This window comes from Leucopleurus acutus (genome assembly GCF_964270905.1).
Source record: "Leucopleurus acutus genome assembly, chromosome: 11".
NCBI lineage: Eukaryota > Metazoa > Chordata > Mammalia > Artiodactyla > Delphinidae > Leucopleurus > Leucopleurus acutus.
The window spans coordinates 3,151,515-3,175,375 of NC_139152.1; the positions used below are offsets into that span (position 1 = coordinate 3,151,515).

The 23,861-nt window shown below is 36.9% G+C and overlaps 1 protein-coding gene across 14 annotated transcripts in view; it reads right to left on the reverse strand.

Moving 5' to 3' along the window:
• WNK1 (WNK lysine deficient protein kinase 1) overlaps nt 1-23,861 on the reverse strand; it is a 136,089-nt gene that overhangs the window by 39,570 nt on the left and 72,658 nt on the right. For 13 of the 14 annotated variants that reach the window (XM_082850720.1, XM_082850719.1, XM_082850710.1 and 10 more), the window contains exons 5-8: nt 8,524-8,612; nt 6,394-6,613; nt 4,672-5,005; nt 3,718-3,905 (exon numbers count right to left, since the gene is read on the reverse strand). In XM_082850720.1, the coding sequence (XP_082706846.1) occupies nt 3,718-3,905; nt 4,672-5,005; nt 6,394-6,613; nt 8,524-8,612 (831 nt within the window). The remainder of the gene's footprint in view (nt 1-3,717; nt 3,906-4,671; nt 5,006-6,393; nt 6,614-8,523; nt 8,613-23,861) is intronic. The other variant, XM_082850717.1, reaches the window with a different exon arrangement.

Consider the following 23,861-nt stretch of genomic DNA (forward strand, 5'->3'; position numbering starts at 1 on the left):
GGACTCTTTTTTTAAAAGGGTAGATCAGTTTCATTCTTTCAATAGGGAAGACCCCTATCAAATAGGCAAAATGGCTCCACTGTTACTTCTTCACAACAGCTAAAAGGAGGTTTCTGTTTTGACTCAGAATGCTCCGTCTTACTGTTGTTTATTCAAAGAGTATCCCAAAGCCATAAAACACTATACAGTTAATCATTCTCCTAGGTAAAAATCTCAAGATTTGGGGGTTGCTAGATCAAAATGTTAACTAAATTCTCTATCTGGAAAAGCAGCAGCAAAGTACCACAGTGTTTAAAACAACTCTGAAAGATAGACCTTCCACAGACAGTAATGGGGCCAAAGAAAATCACATGTACTATATGCGTATCTAATGTGTTCCATTAGAGTCAAGATCCCACCTTATTCAAAGAAAAAAAATTCCCAAGAGGGAACATTATGTGGGGGCTTTTAGTTTATTGACACCTCATTTTAAACAGCTAACAAATTAAAAGCAACTTTCCCTCTTCAATTATTCTTCACTCACTATTGGAAAAAAATGGACTCATCCATTGTCATTAGTGTCTCTTTGGAATAAAGTGAGGAGAAAACATGTTTGGGTAATGTCTGATAAAGAGAAAATTTGCTTTTGATTAAGCCAACGAGTTTAAAATTAAATAATACACACATTCTTTGCTAAGATATGAAAATGCAAGGATCTAAATACGTTGGCGGGGGACAGGAGAATATAACAAAAGCTCAATTTTATGGCTCCCCGCTGATAGATGCCAAGGGTGTTAGAAGCATTCTCTCTCATGACCCCCTTGCTTTTCTCCCCCTTAAAGCCTTACATAACAAAAAGTTATGGGAAACCATAGGAAAAACTGGTAACGTAAAAGCATAATATATTAGTAAGTCTAGCCCTGTTCTTTACTTAATTTGTATTAAAATTCTTGATGCCTGGATGTATTCACTGGTAATAAGTTTTGTCAGGAAGTTTATGTTACATACAGTACTGACAAAGAGGGAAGGCAGGCTGGAGCGTCGGTGCTTGCGCTGAAAGGCAGAGTGCATAGGCAGGACACTCTCCAATGCTTTAGAAAGCTTTTCGGCAGAGGTGTCCTCGGGGGCAGTCCGAAGGAGGGAAGGAGAAGGAGGTGCAGACAGCACTGGTGGTGGGGTGGAAGGAGCACTGGGAGAGATGCGGGACAGAGAGGGAACAGCAGAAAGATGGGGGACACAAACTGACATGCTACGGCCACGACGAGGCTAAACAGAAAACAAACACACACATGAAAAACATAGCACTCTGAAAACAGGATAACCAAAGGTACAATGGTAACAGGGCATACTTGATGTAAAGAAATGTTCCATCCTCCTCAATTCCACAAAGCCATGTTTTGAGGAGAGACGGAATCCCGCAAAGCACACTTGGCAGATCGTAACTATTGTCTCTGCACTATTGGTCACGTATGAACAACCACAACAATGACCAGGTATCTTCCTAAACATTCTGCAATAACATTAATTGTTATGAGTGTGCGAGTAAGAATGACCGACTGACTGAGGTAGCAGAACAGACAGGGAAAATGATGAATGGTGGCTTGCAGTTTCTGCAAACTTATTAAGATTAAACAAGAATGAATTCTATTAGTTTCACGTACATTATAAGATGTAGAAGATTTTAAGCCTGGATCGCTTTGCAGGAGCTCTGGAAACCTCAGACATAAAAGATTTCTCAGTTCTATTTTAGAAGGCATTAGACAAAAAAGTTGTTGGCTCACAGTATTGTACTTATTACACTTGCCTATCTTTATCTATAGGTTAAAAAGTCATTTCCTACTAGGAAGAGCATTAGCTTTCTATACATAATTCGTAATAGATACAGGAAACATTCTGTATTTTTATTAAAGTAGTCAATGGAAAAATAACTGAAATGTGAATCTCTAAAGAGTAACGTTAAATTTTTTTCAGCCACATCAGAGGTTCAACTTTGGTTTACAAAGTTAGAAAGTCTGAAGCACCTTAACATAAAGGTTTTTAATATAGCTACAAAGCAGTAAATCTAACGCTGCAAGGCTGTCCTGAGCAAATTTGTTATTTCCTTTCAGATATTGTGAACTGTGTAACTGATTACATTTTCTTTTTTCCCCACTCTTGCTTCTCTTTTATTCTTAATTCCACTTATAATTGATACATACTGTTGCAAGCCACAGTAAATTCTTTCTGGAATTAGAAAGGAATAATTATAAAAGTTTTGAAAAATCCTCAATATTTAATAACTCTTCATAATACTTCCACAGAATATTGTCATTAAAAGGCAAGAAGACTGTCATATTTCATTAAAGTCTGCTTTTAGAGCATCAAATGTAGCTGTATTTGTGGCGCAAATATTTAACATCTTCATAAATGATCAGTCCATTTCCTTTTCTAAAACAGAGACCCAAAGTTCATAAACCCTGTCATGAGGGAAGCCAAGAGATTAAAAATAGTTTTAAAAAAATCTATAGTTATGATGATCCAGAAGAAATCAACAAGAGTAGAAAGTGACAAGAAATGCTGACAAATAATATTTGTTAGATCACAGAAATACACCTGTACAGTCTGTATAAAGCTCTTCTACCCTACCTACTTATCTTAAAGGTTAGAGAAGTAGGTTGTTAGAACATTAGTACATTGGAAGTTTTCTTTCTGTTACTGTGGCCATCCATCTTGAGACCTAGCCAAACATCTTTTATTCCAAGCTGTAGGATAAGAGACCACAACAAGCAGAAATATTTTCTTACCAGAAAAAGACAGAGTTTCATTTAATGAAGAGCAAGAGTTCCACGAATTCAGATTAAAAGCTTTCTGAGAAAGAGGGACAATGTATCTGCCTAAAGATCTCACTAAACAAGGGCCCTACAGTGACCAGTAATTCTCAGTTCCTTCCTGAGGCAGAAAATGCATCTTATTCACCTCTGAAGACTTCACGGAGGGTCAATATAAGAAATGGGGTATTATCTAATGATCTATTTGAACATTCTCTATATGAGAAGCAAGAGTGGCTAATGTAAAACATGGGTAATAATGTGTGTGTATGTGTGTGTATATATGCATAGATATAAATGTATAAAATATTTCAGGATATAATTTCTATAAGTTGATGCTGAAAATAAATCAGTCATAAAACAGATACCAAAATAAAGGGAAAAAGCAAATGAACATATACTGGGGAAGGAACTCACGTCCAACACAGACTTTAAGGCAAGAACACGCACAGCAACTGATGACTGAACACAAGCGCTAAATTAAATGGTCATTCCTTCACTATAGAGTACTCACATGCAGCATTCTATCATGGCCTAAAGTCTTACCTGTGTTTTATACATTAAGACACCTTACAGAAAACACTCAGTAATTCTTTTAAGTAACTTCTGAAAAACTCTCCTTGCCCCCGCCCCCAAACCACTTGTGTGCCCGTCTTACACTGCTTGGAACAGTTTCAACACTGAAGGGCTAAAGAGAGCATTATCTTTAATCAAACGCAGATTGGTTTAAATCTTGTAAACAGTGTCTTCACACATTAATGTAGGTATCCTCCCCTGCCTGAATGACTCCGATTATACTCTGTGATAAACCTGCCTCCTTTGGTAATGCATCATTTGTATTTTTTACTCTGGACTCATGCTGTTACTAATTTGGCAGAAGAGTCTGAACTGAACACATTATAGGCTTACACTCTCTTGCACGGCTACTCACCATACTTGAGGGTGGATATACCCCATGGGGCTGAGCCTGTGCTTGGACAACAGACGCTGTGTGCCCTGGGAGGGTGCCAGTGGAATGTGCCTGCTCATGCTGGGAACCATACGAAACTGTCTGTTGGCTGCTCACTCGAGACTCTGTGAAGACAGAAGATCCCTGACCACTGTCAACCGTCCCGTCAGCTGAAGGAGAAATAAATTGCCAAAAAACAAGACAAAGAGACAAATCATGAAAAGAAGGTTCACATTTTCCCATCACAAACCCCTGATTTTAGGGTTAATTGGTTTTTTCTTTGCACAGACCTGAACTAAATAAAAAATAAATACTAATTTTACTAAGTAGATTTCCATGTTTAAATGAGGGATCCATACAGAAAAAAGTTCTGTCTTAAAAAAAAAAAATTCCCTATCACAGTATTTTCCCACCTGAAGAACAAGGGGAATAAAACAGAATGTTATTAGTCAGCCTGAAGTTTGACAGCTTCCAAAGTCTTAACTGTGGAGACCAGTGGGTCCTTAGTATTAAGAAGGTAGTTCAAAATACTAACTAGCAGTCTCATTAGTTTCTAGTTTATACGTTATTCAGCTTTGCTAAAAGAGCTGAACCGGATTAGTGGGTTCAAAAATAAGCAGCTAAGATAAACTTGTTATTTTTCACTACTAATTATATTTTAAGGAATTATAAGAAGTAGAGATCTACAAATTAGAACTTTCAAGATGTTGGAACCTGTAGAATTGTTTTATATCCTAATCCTATTTCCTCACTGTCCCATCCATACTCTATTAGCTATGGACGTAAGAAAGGTAGATGGCAACCATTTCAAACTTCTTATTGACACATTAGATTTCTACTTCAATACCAAGAGGTCAGTGCGAAATGATGACTGCGAAGATAAAAAGTCAACTAGGAGTATCTTTAGCAACCCTGCGCGCTTCCCCCAGGACTCACACAACACAGACACACCAGGTGGCTGGTGCTGCAGCTGTTGGTGCTGATCTGCCTCGGGCTCCTCGGGCTCTACTTGTGTGGAAACAGAAGCTGAAGTGGTAGAGGCCGCAGGTCCACCAGTGCACGTCGAAGGGGGCTGCTGGGCTCCTGCCTGGGAAGCACTGGACTGCTGCTCCCCCTGCTGTTTGAGGCTGCTCTCTTCCTGCTTTCTTTTTTCTTGCTCCTCCCGCACCAACTGGCGCTGTTCTCGCTTTCTCTTAATTAATGACACTCTATCTTTGATGGCTTTTGCCATGGTCTTGTGATCACCTTCACAGACATACCCAGAGTCTACCTGAAGGATAAAAGGGTACATTAGGAAGCAACAGGATATCAAAAGAAAACAAACCAAACACAAAAAAAGGTACTTTTGGGGAGAAAAGTAGAGAAGAAGGGGAAGAAGGAACTCTCTAAGGACTGGTCTTAACCAAACTGTGAAACTACTGGTCTGCATTATGCACTTCACCACCATATTCTGAGATACTCATGGGGTGGGTGCTATTATCTTTGTAGAAACTTATGGGGTACATGTACCTTCACTAACTATAACAACAAAACAATGGGGAACCTAAACACCAAAGTTTTTATTTATTTATTTTTATTTTAAATTTTTATTTATTTAATTTATCTTGGTTGCACCAGGTCTTAGTTGCAGCATGGGTGCTCTTTAGTTGTGGTATGCATGTGGGATCTAGTTCCCTGACCAGGGATCGAACCCGAGTCCCCTGCATTGGCGGGCAGATTCTTAACCACTGCACCACCAGGGAAGTCCCAACATCAAAGTTTTTAAACCAAAAGGCTCATTCTATTATATTCACTCTATTTCCCGCTCACATGTAACCATCAATATTAATATTAATATTAATATTAATATTAACCTGTGTTGCTTTTACTTCCTTTCACTAGACAACCACTTAACCAGATAAGACAACTGTGGTAAATATATGAAGGTTAAAAATAAAAACCTCAAACAGTATAAAAACCTGACAATTAAAAATAAGTACCTCTTTCATACCTGACCCCTTCTCAGAGGTAAGTAGTACTGAATGGTTCTAACACATTCTAGCAGAGACAGTCTGTGAGTATCTTTGCACAGTAAATGGCTATTTAGGCACCATGGCAAGCCTAAGATGGCTGAAGAGTTTCCTTTCTGAACAGTGATCTTTTAGACATACTTCAAAAATGATTCACCAAGGGCTGCCTACTAATAATTGATCTTGAAAACCCCCTTTGAAGTAAAAACAATGTGTGATCTATTTATAGGGTTTATCCAGATGACTGATCAAAGGCTACTGTATCAGTATTTAGAAAACATACCTTGTCATTCTAACTAAATAGGTTATACTAATTAGGAGTCAGTCAACCTTACAGACTTTCAAAATTACTTCAGAATGCTTTCTGGTTTGTTCTCTCTCTTTCTGTATGTCTGTCTGCCCGCCTGCCTGTCTGTCCGTCCATCCATCCTTATACGTATCTATGTCTATATACATCTCCTAATATACACGTATCTATGTCTATACATGTCTCTTAAAATAAAAATAGCTTTTAGGGCCATTAATCAACACAATTTTATATCAGTGGAATATGCCATATACACTGCTTCATAAACTGCTTTTCTGCTCAACAGTATCAATGTATATAAGTCTACATCAATTTTTAAATGGCTGATTAGTGTTAGTTTACCATTTCTTGAGCAACCTCTTCTGGCACATCTCTCTCCAAGTCAAAGGAAAACTCAATAGCTTCATTGTCTTTGTATTTCCCCTTTAATTTCTTAATATCTTCAATACGTAGCCATAATTTAATGGCTATCTTTTCGCCATCATCTTCTTCTGCTAATTCTACCCGTACCCCTGTTTCCTCCTGGAAGAAGGCATGGTTCAAAAGGTCTTTGATAGAGTATCTTCAAAAGAGAGGGGAAAGAAACAAAAAACAAAATACCATTAGATTTAAAAGATACTTTTCAAGTATGGCTGATTATTGTTATTGGAATAATGAAAACAGACTGCAAAAAGAAGAACAAGGGAAATTCTGTAACTCATTCTACATTGCTCCATTTGAACAGTGATTATAGTTTTATTCAAGTTACAGAACATCAGAATAATCTCATTTATGAATAAGAGCTCAAAGTGATATTTTTAAAATCTAATAATCTAATCTCATCTTAGTTAATACTGTACTAATAATAGCGAGTAATACATAGAATGTCATAGCTTCAAAATATCACATAATCATTTACATAGTGCTTATAGTTAACAAAAAATCTCGTATGCATGATCTCATCTGATCCTTTACCAACATCCAATTAAATATCATTTCCTGATTATTAGGAAATGGATCCTCAGAGAGACTGACAATCTTGCTCACAGTTATAAAAGTCATAAATGGTGGAATCAAAACTCGAAAATCTTTTTATTTCTAGTACATTACCTTCTACTACAGCAACCTTTATTTACTCCAATATATCCTCTCAATTCTTTGTTCAACACCTTGTGTACTAGGCAAGCAGAAGTCTGATTGTGGAACAATTTTCTCTAGATAAATGGTCTCAAAATACCAGTAATCTAGTAAACTGTTCCATCCAGTAAAGAAACAAGAGTAACACACGCTAAGACTGGAGACAAATATTCCTTTATTTATAGTTTTTAAAAAAAGTTCTTAAAGAGATTAAAGACTCTCCTTTTTAATCAGTGTATATGAAAATAGAAACCCAACTAAATTTCTACTAAAAAGCCTTAAAGATCATGATGTTAAGTTCTTCCAAATAACAAAGTTGTGGAAAGAATATGAGACTGGAGAAGTGAAGATATGGAATTCTTTAATTTGGTTGATGTACCTGATCACTCGCATTCTTCAGGAGGTAGATTATTCTCAATCTACAATTTCTATCTGCACTACCTGGTCTACTTTTTCTTCTTTGGAGGGTGAGGGGGGATGGTGAAAGTAGATTATTTTTCAAAAACAGACACTGGCCCTTTGCCACGCCTAGCGGGTGACGAATCAGCTATATGGCAGGTCAGATACCTGCCCTCCTCTGAGAAAAGTCCTCTGTAAGCATAAATGACTAAGCCAGATCTCCTCCCAAGCTCTGGGTGAAGTCGTCTCTTCTTACTCAAAGGAATTTTGACATTTTGCTCTTCTTCAGTTCTGGCATAGTAACAGCAAATCAAGACCTGCATAGCTGAGTTGATTTTAAAGAGCCAATGTTTTATTTCATCTTTTAGAATTCAATGGGTAAAGGACTAAGGAACAGATCTGCTGCATTAAGGACAGAACCCTACTGAGTTTTACAAATCATGCTGATGCTGTAAGTAGTTCTTACTGAATACAGCAGCTATGTTTAAGGTGGTTTTGGTTTAATTAAACTCTACCAAACCACATTCTTACAACATTTCAGTATACCAAATGTGAATACTACCTTCAATGGACAGAACTCTACTTTTAAAGATATTACAAGACAGGGCTTCCCTGGTGGCGCAGTGGTTGAGAGTCCACCTGCCAACGCAGGGGACACGGGTTTGTGCCCCGGTCCGGGAAGAACCCACATGCCGCGGAGCAGCTGGGCCCATGAGCCATGGCCGCTGAGCCTGCGCGTCCGGAGCCTGTGCTCCGCAACGGGAGAGGCCACAACAGTGAGAGGCCCGTGTACCGCAAAAAAGAAAAAAGAAAGAAAAAAAGATATTACAAGACATAAACAGAGAAACTAATCACAAGTAAAGTATTAAATACACCTTAGATTGAGAGTTCTATTGAGAGCCTATTACACTTGAAGTTTTTGTTTAAGCAATACCCAGGTCAAAAGAGACAACTTACCTTTCATCTTTGTTTTGCCGTATGCATCCTTCAATAATTTCCTTCACTTCAGGAATTGCTACTTTGTCAAAACTGGCTGGCTTCACCCCCTGAAAATCATAAAAATAGCGACAGAAACAGGTTAACAAAGACAGGGACTTTGAACTTTATTTTTACTTGCCTCTTAAGGTTCTACTAGATTCCTTCTTACCATCCTGGCTTTTTTCTGATCTGCCTGCAGGATCTAGTCCATGCAGGGTTAGAGCTCGGAAGTGGCGATTTAGCCCCTTCGAGATAACAATAGGGAATAGTTAAGGTAGTGGAGTCACTCACTTCCATGGCTTCATATGGCTAGCGAAAAACTTAGGCTGTTGTTACCATCTTTTGCTGTGTTTCAGGTAATGGAAGTTACTGGCTAAAAAGAAGGCCAAATGTTCTAATTGGTTAGAAGATCTTCTGTTCAACCTCGTTCCCTAACACATTAATCAGCATAACATTTATGGGCATGAATTCGCATGCTCAGTTTGGCAAGTATTCTATTTTGGCAAGTATTCTATTATTATATGTTATATTATATATGTTATGTTATATAATAATTCTATTATTATATGTTATATATATGTATTCTATATATTATATGTCTATGTTATACCTTAACAACCTCAACCAGAAGAATTTGGATTGGTTTGGCATAACTGGATAACTGAAGAGCAAACTGTCTTGTACATATGAAACATAAAATCACAAGTGATACATCAGACCCATACGAAAGACAAGCTCTCCAATTAATCTCCGAAGAAAATTCAATACTAAACAGTATCACAGTAGTATTTTAGAATCTTCACAAAGTGTAAATTTTTTGCAAATAAAATTTCAACAGTGTGTGGAAAATATATATAAGAAAGAAGAATAACAAACTACTCCTGTCTGAGAGGTGGTATGGAGAAAAACATCTCATTATCTATTCTTGCCTCATCTAAGTAACCACATGGATTGATTTGAAGTAGCAACACCGATATACTGTGCAAGTGGCACGGTAAGTCTATAACCACATAACACACAGGGAGTAGGAAACAGGAGACAGGACTAGAAAAGTTAGAATATATTATAAATTATAACAAGCTACTGTCTCAGTGATGATATATATTAGAATTAGTGATATAATTTGATAAATCACAGAAATGTGTGTAATCTCTCACAGATTGAAATGAAATATATCAAATGGTTAGCTCTAAAGTCTTTAAATACTAGGGTTGTGGTGGGATAATTCTCATCAATTACTCACGACATTATTCAAAAGTTCTAAAGATAAATCAATCAATTAATTAATTTAAAAAGGGGAAGAGACTTCCCTGGTGGCGCAGTGGTTAAGAATTGGCCTGCCAATGCAGGGGACACGGGTTCGAGCCCTGGTCCGGGAAGATCCCACATGCTGCAGACTAACTAAGCCCATGTGCCACAACTACTGAGCCTGCGCTCTAGAGCCCGCGAGCCACAACTACAGAGCCCGCGCGCCTACAGCCCGTGCTCTGCAACGAGAAGCCACCACAATGAGAAGCCCACGCACTGCAACGAAGAGTAGCCCCCACTTGCTACAACTAGAGAAAGCCTGCACACAGCAACAAAGACCCAACACAGCCAAAAATAATCAATCAATTAATCAATCTTTTTTTTTTTAAAAAGTCCTGATTTGGAGGAGTCTCCCTCTAGGGCTAACTTTCCACAACACGAAACTGTCTAATAAGGCTGACCCTAAAGTTAAAAATCCATGTATTTAAAATGTTTGTTTCTAAGTAATGACTACAAAGATAAGTATTTGTATTTTCCTCAATCTTTTTATTTTTCAAGGCCAGCTAAGTTTTCCAACTAGTCTTTGTCTTCACATAATCATTCTAGTGAAAACAAAAAATAATGCTGCTGAAGCAAAAGAATGCTTTAACTGAGCAAGCTGGTATGGTATTTCAAATTAAAGCTAAAGAAAACAGGAACTGTTTTAAGGAAAAAAAGGATGATACTCACTAAAAGTTCTCTGGTAGTAGAAACACTGGGAATTTTGTTTTATATTTGTTTTTCTACAATAAACATGTAAAAGTATATAAAAGCAAACTTTTAAGATGCTATTTATGAATATAATGGGAAAAACAATCTAGAATACCATATATTAAGTTCTTAGAACATTCACTATTGGCAGAAAATTATCTGAAGGACTGTTCTTTGCTAAAATTGGACATTAATATACAGTTGGCCTTTGCATGTAAAGACATTCCATATGTTACAGGGAAGTAGTTAAAAGAGGATATAGACTATGATTAGAAAAAATGTTCCTACTTCCATAAACACATACACTTTAGAGGAATGTAGTTTAGCCTTCTGGCAATAAAACTCTACATACTGAGTTAATAAATCACACCTATACTGCCTATATTAAAAGACTCTTCTGTTTCAATTTAGCATAGGCATATTGGAAAGATCAAAGGATGTAACAGAAGACTTGAAATCACTGTGAACTGGACAAGCAGAAGCAGCTCTGAGCTTCAGAGTCCCTCTCAACAAATGGGGATAATACCTGTCCAACTATATTAATGGGAACCAGAATCATATGTGATTATCTAGGTTGACATCTCTTTGAATTATTAAGTTTGCTGACCTAAGGCACACCTCTGACTTCAAAGGCCATCACCAAAGATAATAAAGCTTACAGTTAAAAGGAAGCAAAGGATTCTCTTCGAAAAATAATCACCAAGATCCACAGTGAACCTGCTTTCATCCTTGGTTGTCCTTAAAAATAACCCTCTTGTTAATCCTACCCATGCAGACATACATACATTCATGACTTTACAAACAGGAATTCCTATTTACAAGTAGAAATGCTAGTTGAACAAATGAGATATAAGGTCATAATGACAAAACCAGCAACTACGCATCATATAACATGTTGACTCTGCTAGGCTAAGCTGCTTTCTCAACATATAGCCAAGATTTAGGTACAGAAAATTCCATATCAATGCTACACAACATATTCAGATGCCACTGCTGCCTTAAAAAATGTTGCAGGTGCCAAGACAGCCAATAAAACGGAGACAGTCCAGCAGCTGGTATTAAAACATTACCCACTGAGATAATGAAAAAGACAAGAAGAAATCTCAGCAACCATCAAGAAACCAGAATTATCAAAATATCTAACAGAAGTATTCTGAATCATTTGCAAAGAAGCAAGAATATCTAGGGATTATATCCTAAAAATGACCAAAAAAAAAAAAAAAAGTAACAATGAGCATGAAACGTCAATGACCCTGAAAGTGACCTACAGAAAACGCATCTGGGACACATGATGGAAAGCTGCTTAAAATAAACAAGCACGCGTTTCAGTGCGCAGCACTCATCATACTTCGAGGCTTCTTGTTCTTAGGAGACAAGAGAACTCCAGTATGCATAAAATGGAGAACTAGTAAGAACCCGCCGTATAAGAAAATAAAATAAAATTCAAACATTAAAAGAGAGATAAGAGAACTCTATTTTTTTATAATTGATAATTTTTTAAAATTAAAAAGTTGGTTTAAGATTATTCTAAAACACGATTTAAGCACCAGACAGAACAAAATAATGATGAGAAAATGTTTTAATGATAATATTTCATCTTTTTTCCTTTTAATTTATGTATTTCAACAAAGATAATCAACTTAGAGTCTGAAAATCCTTCAAATGTCACCTCTTTTCTATACTGTCTGATTTAGCCCCAGAGAGTCCTATTCTAGTCCTGTTCTGACCAGCAGAAGCCAAGTTTTGCTCACCTATTCTGAATGAGGTTCAAAAATACAAAACAGAGAAGTGCTAAGGCAGATAAATTGGGCTAATGTTTTACATATAAGAAAAATTAAGTTAGTTAAAGACACGCACCCTGTCACTCCATCCTTCCAGAGCTAGCAACCTGCCAGCTCTAGAAATATTCTTCCTTACTGTTGTAATTCACAGGATCTCTCTTTAGGCAGCAGTGCCATATTATGTGTTTTGACATGGGACAGTAACATGTTTCTCTGCATTAAACAAAAGAACTTCTTGAACAGCTAACGTACATTCATTTAAGACACTTCTGCGATTATATAAAATTATATATTCTCTTAAACAAAAAAACAAAGGTGACTCTTGTGCAGTCTTAAATGGAGTACAAAAAGAAAACAATAACAACAATTGTGACTCTCCAAGGGCACACCGAGAGTTGATATTTTTTTAAAAAAAAGAGTTGATAAAAATGTTTATAAAATATGTTGCTTTATTTAAACTAAGAAAAATCCCAAACACATACATGCATCTTACAGACTAAGTTTTTCTGTCAATTCTATATACTTATAGTTTGCAACTAATCTGCTGGAATAATAAAAGTGAGTCATAATAAAAATATAAGTGAGTCATAATATAGTATTCTCTGGTTCAATCTTCTAGCTCTTAAAGAGTGTCAGCACTTGCTTCTTAAAAACTTACGTTTCAAATGTGTTAAGGTAACATTTTCCTTTTCATAAGAGCAAAACTTCTCCTAACCATTCAGAATTGAGAAAAGTCTCCTTCCTCCTCATACAAAATGTTGTGTAAGTTAACTAAACTACAAAACTAACTTATTTTAAAAAGCATTCTGAACTAAACACTCTCAATACTTTAACTGAAACTTTCCACACATATCATCAAATGGCTACAACATACCTTTTGTACACACTGGAAATTCTTACCCACCTCATTTACACAATCCTTTTGAGGACAGCAGCAGCAATGAGAATTTACGATGACAAACACTGAACAAAAATCTCTCTTTGTAAAATCCATCAGAAAAGGCAAAATAGACTTGTTATAGTTAGAGGAAAATGAGGGGGAAAATATATAAGATGTAAATTAACAGAGTAACTTAGCCCACAGCATAAGCAAGGCAGACATCAAAATCAGGCTGAAGTTTCGTTTCTTGTTTAACACTAGCCATGCTTCCCCAACTCTCAGACATAAGTTTCCTCTGAGCCAACAATGTACTTATTCTAGATCGGCCCTTTAAACAAAACTACATGCCAAACAGCAAGGAAACTTAGTCTGCTACTCCTCCTCCTGCTTCTCCTCCAACAGCAGCAGATCCCTAAACAAGCAAAATAAGATTTTTTTTACTTGCTCAAAGCTCCACCCATTATGTCCACAGGTTCTGCCTCCTTGACATCAAAACCTACACCAGAAATCTGTTTATCTAAACACCCCCTTCCCCTTAATCATGTTGAAACTATGCTTTAAAAGAAAATGGGGAACGAATTCAATGACCAAAATGTAAACTAAGAATATACAGCCAAAAGAACACTGGACAAGGAAATCCCAATACTGGGAATGAGTTCCTAGTTCAACCTCTCATGCACCAAGTTTGTGTGACCTGGGCCATATTCCTTAAACTCACTTGAAAAGTGAGCATAATAGTTCTTGTTAACCTAATTTAAAAAGTGGTGACATTAAGGTAAACTGCCTTACCACTGTCTCATGGTACGTTAAAAAAAAATTAAATAGCTGTGAACAGCTTCTTATCACCCAGAAGTGATAAGAATTTATCCTTCTCCGTTCCCTCCTATTATTAAAAGCCTCAATATGAAGATCTACCTACAGACATTTCTATTTGCCAGGAAGATCTCATGGAGCCAAATGACTACTACTTTGATTTTAGTGATTAAGGAAAGGTTTTTCTTCATGCCATTAACAAAGATGGTAGAAAAAGCACTGTTCACTGCAATATTATAATGGATAACATAACAAAGTGCTATCCCTTGTAATTTGGTAAGCCTGAATCCCCATCAAGGCAGTGGGTACTAAGGCTTTAATTACTCAGTAACAGGAGGATAAGGGCTTAGAAGTTATTTGGTAGGATTATTTCTACTCTAAAGGCTAGAAATGACTATTATTTCTAACAAGCTGTCTCAAAGTAGCTGCCACAGATCTCTTGCTCAACACAATCTGTCACTACGAAGTACACTAAGTAGGCGGTGTAGGACGCCAGCTATTGCTCATAAACACAGCAATGCGGTCCACCAATGCCTCTGACTTAAGTGTCTGACCAAAGCTGCTTAGGACTATGCTAAGCTAAATGAAAACAGAAGAGCCAGAAAACGGGCACCACGCTCCCTGCTTCAGAGGTTCATCAGACATAACACGTGAGTAGGTTTTTAAACTTTACTGTGCAACAAACAAAACCAAAAATGAGGTAGCTTTTTTTGGACAGTGGTATAATGTAGGCACAAATATCTAGGTCTATGAAGATGAGCCTTTTTTTATATATCAAAAGAAAAGTTTTCAATGTATACAATAAAAATACCATTCACATACATGTTAACAGTTTATATGTCTAAACTCTACTTCTTCCTTCTCTTCAAGTCAGTGCCTTTCTCTGGATTTCCTCCATTTCTTTCAATGGTATCATTATTTCCAGAATAGAAACCTTAGTCTTCTTGGATGCTTCTTCTCCCACAATATTTAAGTACTATTATTCTCTAGGAGCTCTTTAAACAATGAGAAATGTTTAAAACAGCTCATATATAGTTCTGCTGCTAGTACTCCTACTGCCCCTCCAAAAGCCAAAGATCTCTGGTTGGACAAAATGAGATTTTTACTGGCTTGTTACTTCTCAAAATCATTGCTTCTTCTGCATAACAACTGTGACCACCAAAATCCAGATTATCAACACCTCACCTCTTTAAACTTAGACCAATTTAAGATGGGTCTCACTGTTTCTATTCTCTCCAATTTGTATTTTACATCGTGGCCAGCTCAATCATCTGGCTTCATCTAATCATCTGACATTTAACCATTTCCAATCATCTGACATCATTTAACTCACAACACATTACTCAAATATGGTTAATAGTTCTCCACACCTACAAGATGACCACAGGATCACAGATCTAGAAAGAATCTGAGTTAGAGTCCCAACTTGTTCAAATGAGAAAACTGTAGATCAAAGAGATTAATGCCATGTCAAAGATGGAATTAATTCATTAATTCACTGGCATCTACGAGGTGTCATGTCCAGTCTAGTCTAGTATGTATAAGACACCTACTAGATTTACCGCATTACCTTCAGCACCTAGAATACAACAAATAGAGCCTATATTCTAGTGGGTAAGGGCCTAGTCAATGGTAAAGCAAAAACTAGAATCCAGATTCAACAATGTCTAGTTCAGTGTTACTTCTAGCCCACATTATAGTGCTTTTAATTTCCTTAATCTGGGGTGAGAAGCCCTCACAAGTCAACTTCTACCTACTTCTCTGCTCCTATCCCCCCCAAATAAGTCCAGCCAAATTAGTTACTTTTTCACTGAATACTTAATGCACATTTTCACAAGAATATTCTTTCTACTGCTCCCTTTTTCAGTCAACTGAGTCCTACCCTTCTTTCAAGGTATACCTCAAATCACACATAGAGAGAAGGTGGCAACTACAAAGTATTTGTATGAATCTTCTGGCATATAAATTATTTACAAGATACCAAGAAACTCAATACTATTATAATTTACTTAAGCACAGCAGAAACCATCTCTCTATATCCTATCAGTTTTTATTCTGTAGTCTAATGCTGTGTGAATTATAGATCAACATTCAGTTGGGATAAGTAAAACTAGCTTTTCTGTGAAATTCTGAAATAGGGATTTCACAATTGTTTTTTAGCACCGAAAATGTTGGGAATGATACCCAACTGTTTGGTTTAAGATTAATGGTCTGATTAAGACCCTTTAATATTAATCAAATCACAGGACAGTAATAGAATGACTTTGAAAATCATGCAAAATGTTCCTAAGATACACCCTATGATACACCAAGTTTTCTCTTATGTGTATAATTTAAATTTATTGGATGGAAGTAGGAATAAAATTTATAAAGGAATCATTTCAGCTAATTCCAGTGGATTTAGATCTCTGGGATATCACACACACAAAAAAAATCCAACTGCTAAAGAAAAAAATACGAAGTTTTTCCCAACTTTTCAAACCCTATCTATAATTAGGAATCAGCTTCACTTGTTTCTGTAAAAAAGTAGGGTGAAATGCAATCTGTTATATAAAAGCCAAAAGGAATTTCACCCCAACTGCTTTGATTCTGTTTTTCCCAGACAGAATGTTCAAACCTTGCAATCCAAAGGCTAATGGAATCAGTGACAAAGTCAAATTACACAAACAAAGTAATTAAAAATCCCCATTATTTCTAACTTGGTTGTTATGAGGCTGGATTCAGCCAGATTCTTACTGGTATGAACCATTAGTTTACAGGAATTTGAACATACCTTATGATCCCATTGGAAAACAAGCCTCTTCAAACTCCCTACCAAATCCAACTAGCTCTATCCAAGGAAATTAGCTGACCTCATGACTCCCCAAGGCTCATTACTCTCTGGATACATGAAAGCTTGTGTACTGCTCCAATCTCAAATGCACTATCCTCCATATAAAAAACTGATGCCACTGCTTACCATAGTTTCTATTCTTTTAATAGCAGACAAAAATTGTGCTAAGTACATTACTACTCTTATTTGGATCTTTTCATTGCCAATGGCAGAAAACTTCAAGATAAGTTTTTCTCTTTTGAACAGGGATCATGAACCCTGTTAAACAGGGGCTCAAACCTGTGACACCAATCTTAGAGTTATGCTACCCACGTGCCCTAAATTTTTTTTCCCTTGAAATCTAGGGGAAAAAGTTTACAAAACAGAAACAGGAAAAGGAAAACATTTTAAGGTTTGTATTAGTGTTATGTTAGAGATGCTTGATTTCTGACCCTACTATTAGTATTTCTCCTTCATGTCCTTGGGCAAAATGCTTAACCTCTGAATCTATCTTCTCACCTGTAAAATGAAGGTATTATCTACTTATCAAAATACAAAAGATTAAAATAAGATAGTATATGTAAAGCACTTTGCAAGGTGATTGGCAAGAAGCAAGATGATAAATAAATGTGAGCTCATTTTCACTCATTTAAAACTTGGCTTTATTTTAAGTTCATTAAACACATTTTAAACACTGCTATTTGTTGAATGTTGCTAGGTAAAAGAATAGAACAAGAGACAACTTATTTCACTACTAAGCATGTCATAATGATGTTAATGGTAATAATGGCAATGCCTAGTAAGTACTGACTGCTAACTGATTTAGGCACTTTTCTCATTTAATCCTCATTACCAGCTTAGGCTCAGAGAAGTTAATTAACTTGCCCAAGGTTTCAGCTAGGAAATGACATTGCTGGGATCTGAACTCAAGCAGACCCAACTCCAGAGCCCATTTCCTCCACAGGCAACATTGTGTTTCACTCCCTATAGTTCTGTATTCGTGTATTCATCTCGCAAACACTGACTGAGTGCCTATTACCTGCCAGGCTCTAAGCACTAGGAAAACAGCCAAGAACAACTCAAATAAAACCCCCACAACCCACAGAATTTATATTCTAATTGGGGCTTTAGATAAACACTGTTAGGCTGTGATAAAAGCCATGAAGAAAAATAAAACCATAGGGGATAGAAGTAAAGTGTGTGCACACCTAAGACTGTTTTAGATGGATGGGCAGGAAAGGCCTCTCTGAGACCTGAATGAAATGCATGTGCAGAACAATGACACAAAACAGTTCTTTATCAGTGCACCACAGAATATAGTTATTAAGCCAGTACATTACCCATTTACCCCTTCACATTGGCACTTACACAGACAGGTTTAAATGCCCTCAGGTCACAGACTGACACTGTACTAGACATTTATGAATTCAGTACAGAATTCTGACATGAGCAGGGGACCTGGAATCAGAATAACAGAATAACTCTGTTATTTTCTAGATATGTAATCATGGGCTAGCCATCCTGGGCTTCAGATTTTTATTTTAAAGTGTAGACAACAGCAGTAGTAAACCACCCCCAATGAGGTTTGTTGGAAGAATTAAATTACATAATAATGCAAAGTGTTTAATGCAATGTCTGAGACATAGGATGTATATGTGTTAATATTTATACTGCTATCATCTGCTATTTACATGGCAGTTGTACCACTGCAAGGCCAGACATGTAGTAGTGAACTGGTCTACAGAGGAAAAAAACCCGTCCTTGAGACGCTCAGTTCTCATGGGGGGGGGGGGGGACAACAGTTAATATCAATATAATTATCATTATAGTATATTAATAAGACAGAGGTTGAGTATGATGGAAATACTGAAGGGGCAACAATATTGGCATGACTTTCTTCAAAAATCCTAGGACTTCCCTGGTGGCGCAGTGGTTAAGAATCCGCCTGACAATGCAGGGGACACGGATTTGATCCCTGGTCCGGGAAGATCCCACATGCCGTGGAGCAACTAAGCCCATGTGCCACGGCTCCTGAGCCTGCGCACCACAACTACTGAAGCCCACGCTCCCTAGAGCCTGCACACTGGAACTACTAAAGCCCATGCTCTGCAATAAAAGAAGCCACCACAATGAGAAGCCCGCACAGCGCAGCAAACAGTAACCCCTGCTCGCCGCAACTAGAGAAAGCCCATGTGCACCAACGAAGACCCAACACACCCAAAAAAAAAAAAAAAACCCTAGAAATATTTCTGGTAAAGAGCTCCAGACGACCGGGGTTACTGGCTCATTCCTTCATACAGATCTGCCTTAGCATCCCTGACACAGGCCAATAAAGCTCTCAATTTAAACCAACTTTCTCAGGAATACTGTCTCTGACTCTCTCAATGAGATCAAAACCCTGTACCTCATTATGTCTATAAAATCCACGTGCTTTATTATATTTACTACTTCAATGTTTACCTTCCCTACAAGAAGGTGAAAGAACACTGAAGCATATATCTTGTTCACTGCTGTATCCTCAACCTGGCACACAGAAGACACCTAACTAATGGCTGTTAAGTAAGTGAATAATCGTTAAAATAAACTGAAAAGAAACTGAGAACTAGAGTTTATGATTCAACTGACTAGAGTTCTGTGATCTTCAAACCTGAAAAGGTAATCCTAGGCTGTTAAACACTCTTCTTTGTATCCCATTTCTAAGATAGTGCCAAACCCATAGGAGGCCTTGTGAGTTTAGGAGGGGGCAGTTCACTGACTACTATTGGTAAACAGGCGGAGCATAGTAGATCTGGGATGGAAACCAGGAATCTGGAGTGGCAGGGGGCAGTCTGCATTAGGGAGTTTGATGATCTCTCGATGGATAACCAAACATGTTTCCTTAATAAATGTGCAATCGTTAGGCAGACCAATGCTGACATATCCTTTAAAAAATTAGTTCAATTTACACCCAAAGCAAACTTAAGGGAAAGTACAATACTTCAAGGTGTATTTCAATAGAGTCACCACTAATGCTTATACAATCATATAAATCATTGTATAATCAAGGTAAACTCCCCACACATTTATCTCAGCACCCAAAACATGAGAAAAACTTCAGAAAATTAAAAAAGGACATAGCCCTTTTTATTCTTCACTGGAAGCCAGAAGATGGGAATGGAGGTTAGTGAAACCAAGACAGAGTTTCCCAGATAAGGAATATAATAACTGAAGTACAGAATAACGGACTGTAGATAATACAGAGCTCAGTTTTCACAGCTGAGAGGAAAAACAAAGAACAAGTAAATGCCTGCAGTATCCTCAGAGACCAAGGGTTCCAAAAGTTCCAACTGACTTAACTCCTCAAGCTTTTTATTCCAGCTTTTCCACGGCTTGACTTACTATTTTGCGTTTCTAAAAAGCAACTCTTGAATAGGCAGAAAAAAAAGCAATTAAATAGGGTTAGATTTCTAAGTCAACTTGGTTACTTGTAATGCTAGTAAAAAGGTTCCATGAACAATGGAACAAAAATTTATTCAAATAATGCTTGATATACAATATTTAGTCTTTTTTTTTTAATTTAACCAAAAAGAAGGTATACAGAACTGGAAGGGACCTGAGGTGATCACTGTTGTAGCTCACACTTCTCAAACTTTAATGTACACACAAATCATCTTTGGATCTTGTAAAATGCTGGTTTTGACTCAATCCGTCTGGGACGCGGCCAAAATTTTACATTTTTATAATAACAAGTGTCCTAGGATGCCAATTCTGCTGGTTGTGGGGACTGCACTTTGCACAGCAAAGATCTCAATAGTGATTTGAGAACTGATGGAAGAGCATGTGAATAGATGACTTTTTCAAATGCCTTTCTAGTCCTGGAATTTTGACTCTATTAAAGTTATTGTTTTCTGCTCTAGTTGTACCAAACAGCTTTTCCCATTCTACAAAAATATATTGTATATGTACATATATAAAGTGTATGAGTTTCTACTTGCTACTATTCAATTCCACGTTAGTAGGATAATTTTAGTATTTCTAAGGTGACCTTATTTTGCAGGGTAAACTCAACTGTCCCAAATTGACATAGTGTCTAACTTGACTATATCTGGGATTCCTTTAATTGAATCATTTATTCTTCAAAGTATCACTGAGTGCCTACAATGTGCCATATGCTATGCTACAAACACAAAACTATAAACAAAGATTTAATAAGTCGGGCTCTAGGACAATACCTTTTAAAACACTGTATATTTCATCCTTCCTGTTCCCAATTCCTCTCCAGAGGTGAGGGTGGCTATAGGTTCAAACAGTTTAAACAATGAGAAAAGGAGGAAGAAACTACAGAAATAGAAAGAAATAAAACCTGTTGAACATTAAAAATGTGCTACATTCATACAATGCAATATTATTCAGCTACAAAAAGGACTGAAGTACTGATTCATGCTAAAACATGGATAAACCTTAAAAATGGTTATGCTAAATCAAAGCATAACACAGAAACAAAGTGTAACACAAAAGGCCACATATTTTATGATTCTATTCGTATGAAATGTCCACAACAGGCAAATCAAATCCATAAAGACAGAAAGTAGATTAGTGCTTGCCAGGGGCTGGGTGGAAGAGGAATGTGGAGTGACTGCTAACAGGTGTGGGGTTTCTTTTTTGGGGTGATGGAGTGGCATTAGTGGTGTCGATTGCAGAACACTGTAAATACACTAAAACCCACTGAATTTTACACCTTCAAATGATTTAAATGGAGAATTTCATGGTATGTGAACTTTATCTTAAAAAAGAAAAAAAACACAACCCATTGACAAACTGAAAAAAGGGTAAATACTACACTAAGACTATGGAAACAGTGATATTGGTCTTTCTAGGGTCTATTAAACTAACGCCAAACACTTTTTTCATTTGAGAAGGGGATTTTCTTCTCAAGTGAGCTGGAGTTTGTGTTTGCAAATAAAGATTCATTTGTTGATTAGACAGTATCTCAAATGCATTATCTTAAAAATCAAATTAATTTGTTTTCTTTACTTTTATCAAATTATTGCTTATATAAACTTTTATCTGATTTTATGGCAGTGCTGTGTCTGACAGTCTGAAGCCAAAGAACACTGCTTTTAGCCCTGAGCCTCCGGTGAGTAGATTTAATCAATAGGGTTTACACTATTTTTCACCTACTCATCCTATACAGTCATTATATTTAACCAGTTAAACATATTTAGTGGGTAAGGTATAAAACAAGGTAGAATTTAATACAGGTCACCCATAAATTCTGCATTAAAAAACAAAACAGGGCTTCCCTGGTGGCGCAGTGGTTGAGAGTTCGCCTGCTGATGCAGGGGACGTGGGTTCGTGACCTGGTCCGGGAAGATCCCACATGCCGCGAAGCGGCTGGTCCCGTGACCCGTGGCCACTGGGCCTGCGTGTCCGGAGCCTGTGCTCCGCAACGGGAGAGGCCACAACAGTGAGAGGCCCGCGTACAGCCAAAAAAAAAAAAACAGTCCTACCATATAATTTATAACTTTATTTCTTTAAATAGCAGAGTTATTTTTTAGACTTCATTTTACATAAAGAAACTAAAATTCCATGATCCCTCGAGATATTTTAAGTAAAAACCTTTATTTGTTTAGAGAAATAGTCAGGAATTGAATTCACAAGATTAATTAGAGACACCTATCACTAGACAACCCGGTAATGCCTAGGCAGTGTCTCTAACAGCAAAGCACTGTCTGATGGTTCACAACAAAGTCTACCAAGTTTCAAAGTAGAAATATTGCAAGACCCACAAAGAAGGCTGGTGGCTGAGAGACAGTAGAGAATGTTTAAATATATGGCTATCTGATGGATACTTCATTCTTCTGGTCTATTCACTATCAAAACATTCAGTACTGCTGGAAGGTAAATAAAAGATATTTGTTAATAAGTCTTTGTGTTTGAAATCCAGAATGATCACCTCAAGCAGTAGTACTGGGTTTAAGATGCTATTTATTCTTAGGCAATAGAAAGAATAAATATGGCCAGTGAAAAATGGGTGTTACATTAAAACCTGTTATGTTTTCACCACAGAATTAAAGTGATAGTTCTACTCTTAACAGAGAGAAAAGACTGCCCACAAATTATCAGAGCTAATAATTTAAGTAACTACTTGCTCACACTGAGATTCTCCTGCCTACTCCAAGTACAGAGGCTAATAGCATTCTAGTAGAACATTATCACCACTTTTGCAGATTAGAAATTAGTTACAGAACTCTTCAGAGGAGAATTTTTTAAGAAGTTCTGGTGTCATGTGTTTGATTTTTTCTTGAATTTTTGAAATTTATTTATTTTTTTATACAGCAGGTTCTTATTAGTTGTCCATTTTATACATATTAGTGTATATATGTCAATCCCAATCTCCCAGTTCATCCCATCCCACCCTGCCACTTTCCCCCCTTGGTGTCCATACGTTTGCTCTCTACATCTGTGTCTCTATTTCTGTCCTGCAAACCGGTTCATCTGTGCCATTTTTCTAGGTTCCACATATATGTGTTAATATACGATATTTGTTTTTCTCTTTCTGGTGTCATGTGTTTAGAATCAGAGTCAGCAACATTCTCCGTTAAGAGCCAAACAGTACATAATTTAGGATTTTTGAACCACAGAGCCTGTTGCAATTACTCAACTCTGCCACTGTAATATGTGAAAACAGACATAGATAATACAGAAACAAATAAGTGGCTGTGTCATTACTTTCTTCATGGACACTGAAATTTGAATTTCATATAATTTTCATAGGTCATCACATATTATTCTTCTTTTGGTTTCCCCCTCAACCATTTAGGAATGTGAAAAGAATTCTTAGCTCATGGCTGTACAAAAATGGGTAGGAGGCTGGATTTGGCCCATGGATCATAGTTTGCTAATCCCTGGTTTAGAGTGTGATGGAGTGAAGAAGTTATAGACAGTAAGTTAGTAAATAAATTACACAAACCATTTTACGTACAAACTGTATATTTTATAGTCCTAAAATTTAATGTATTTAACCTCTTAATCAGGTTTAATATTCAGTTTG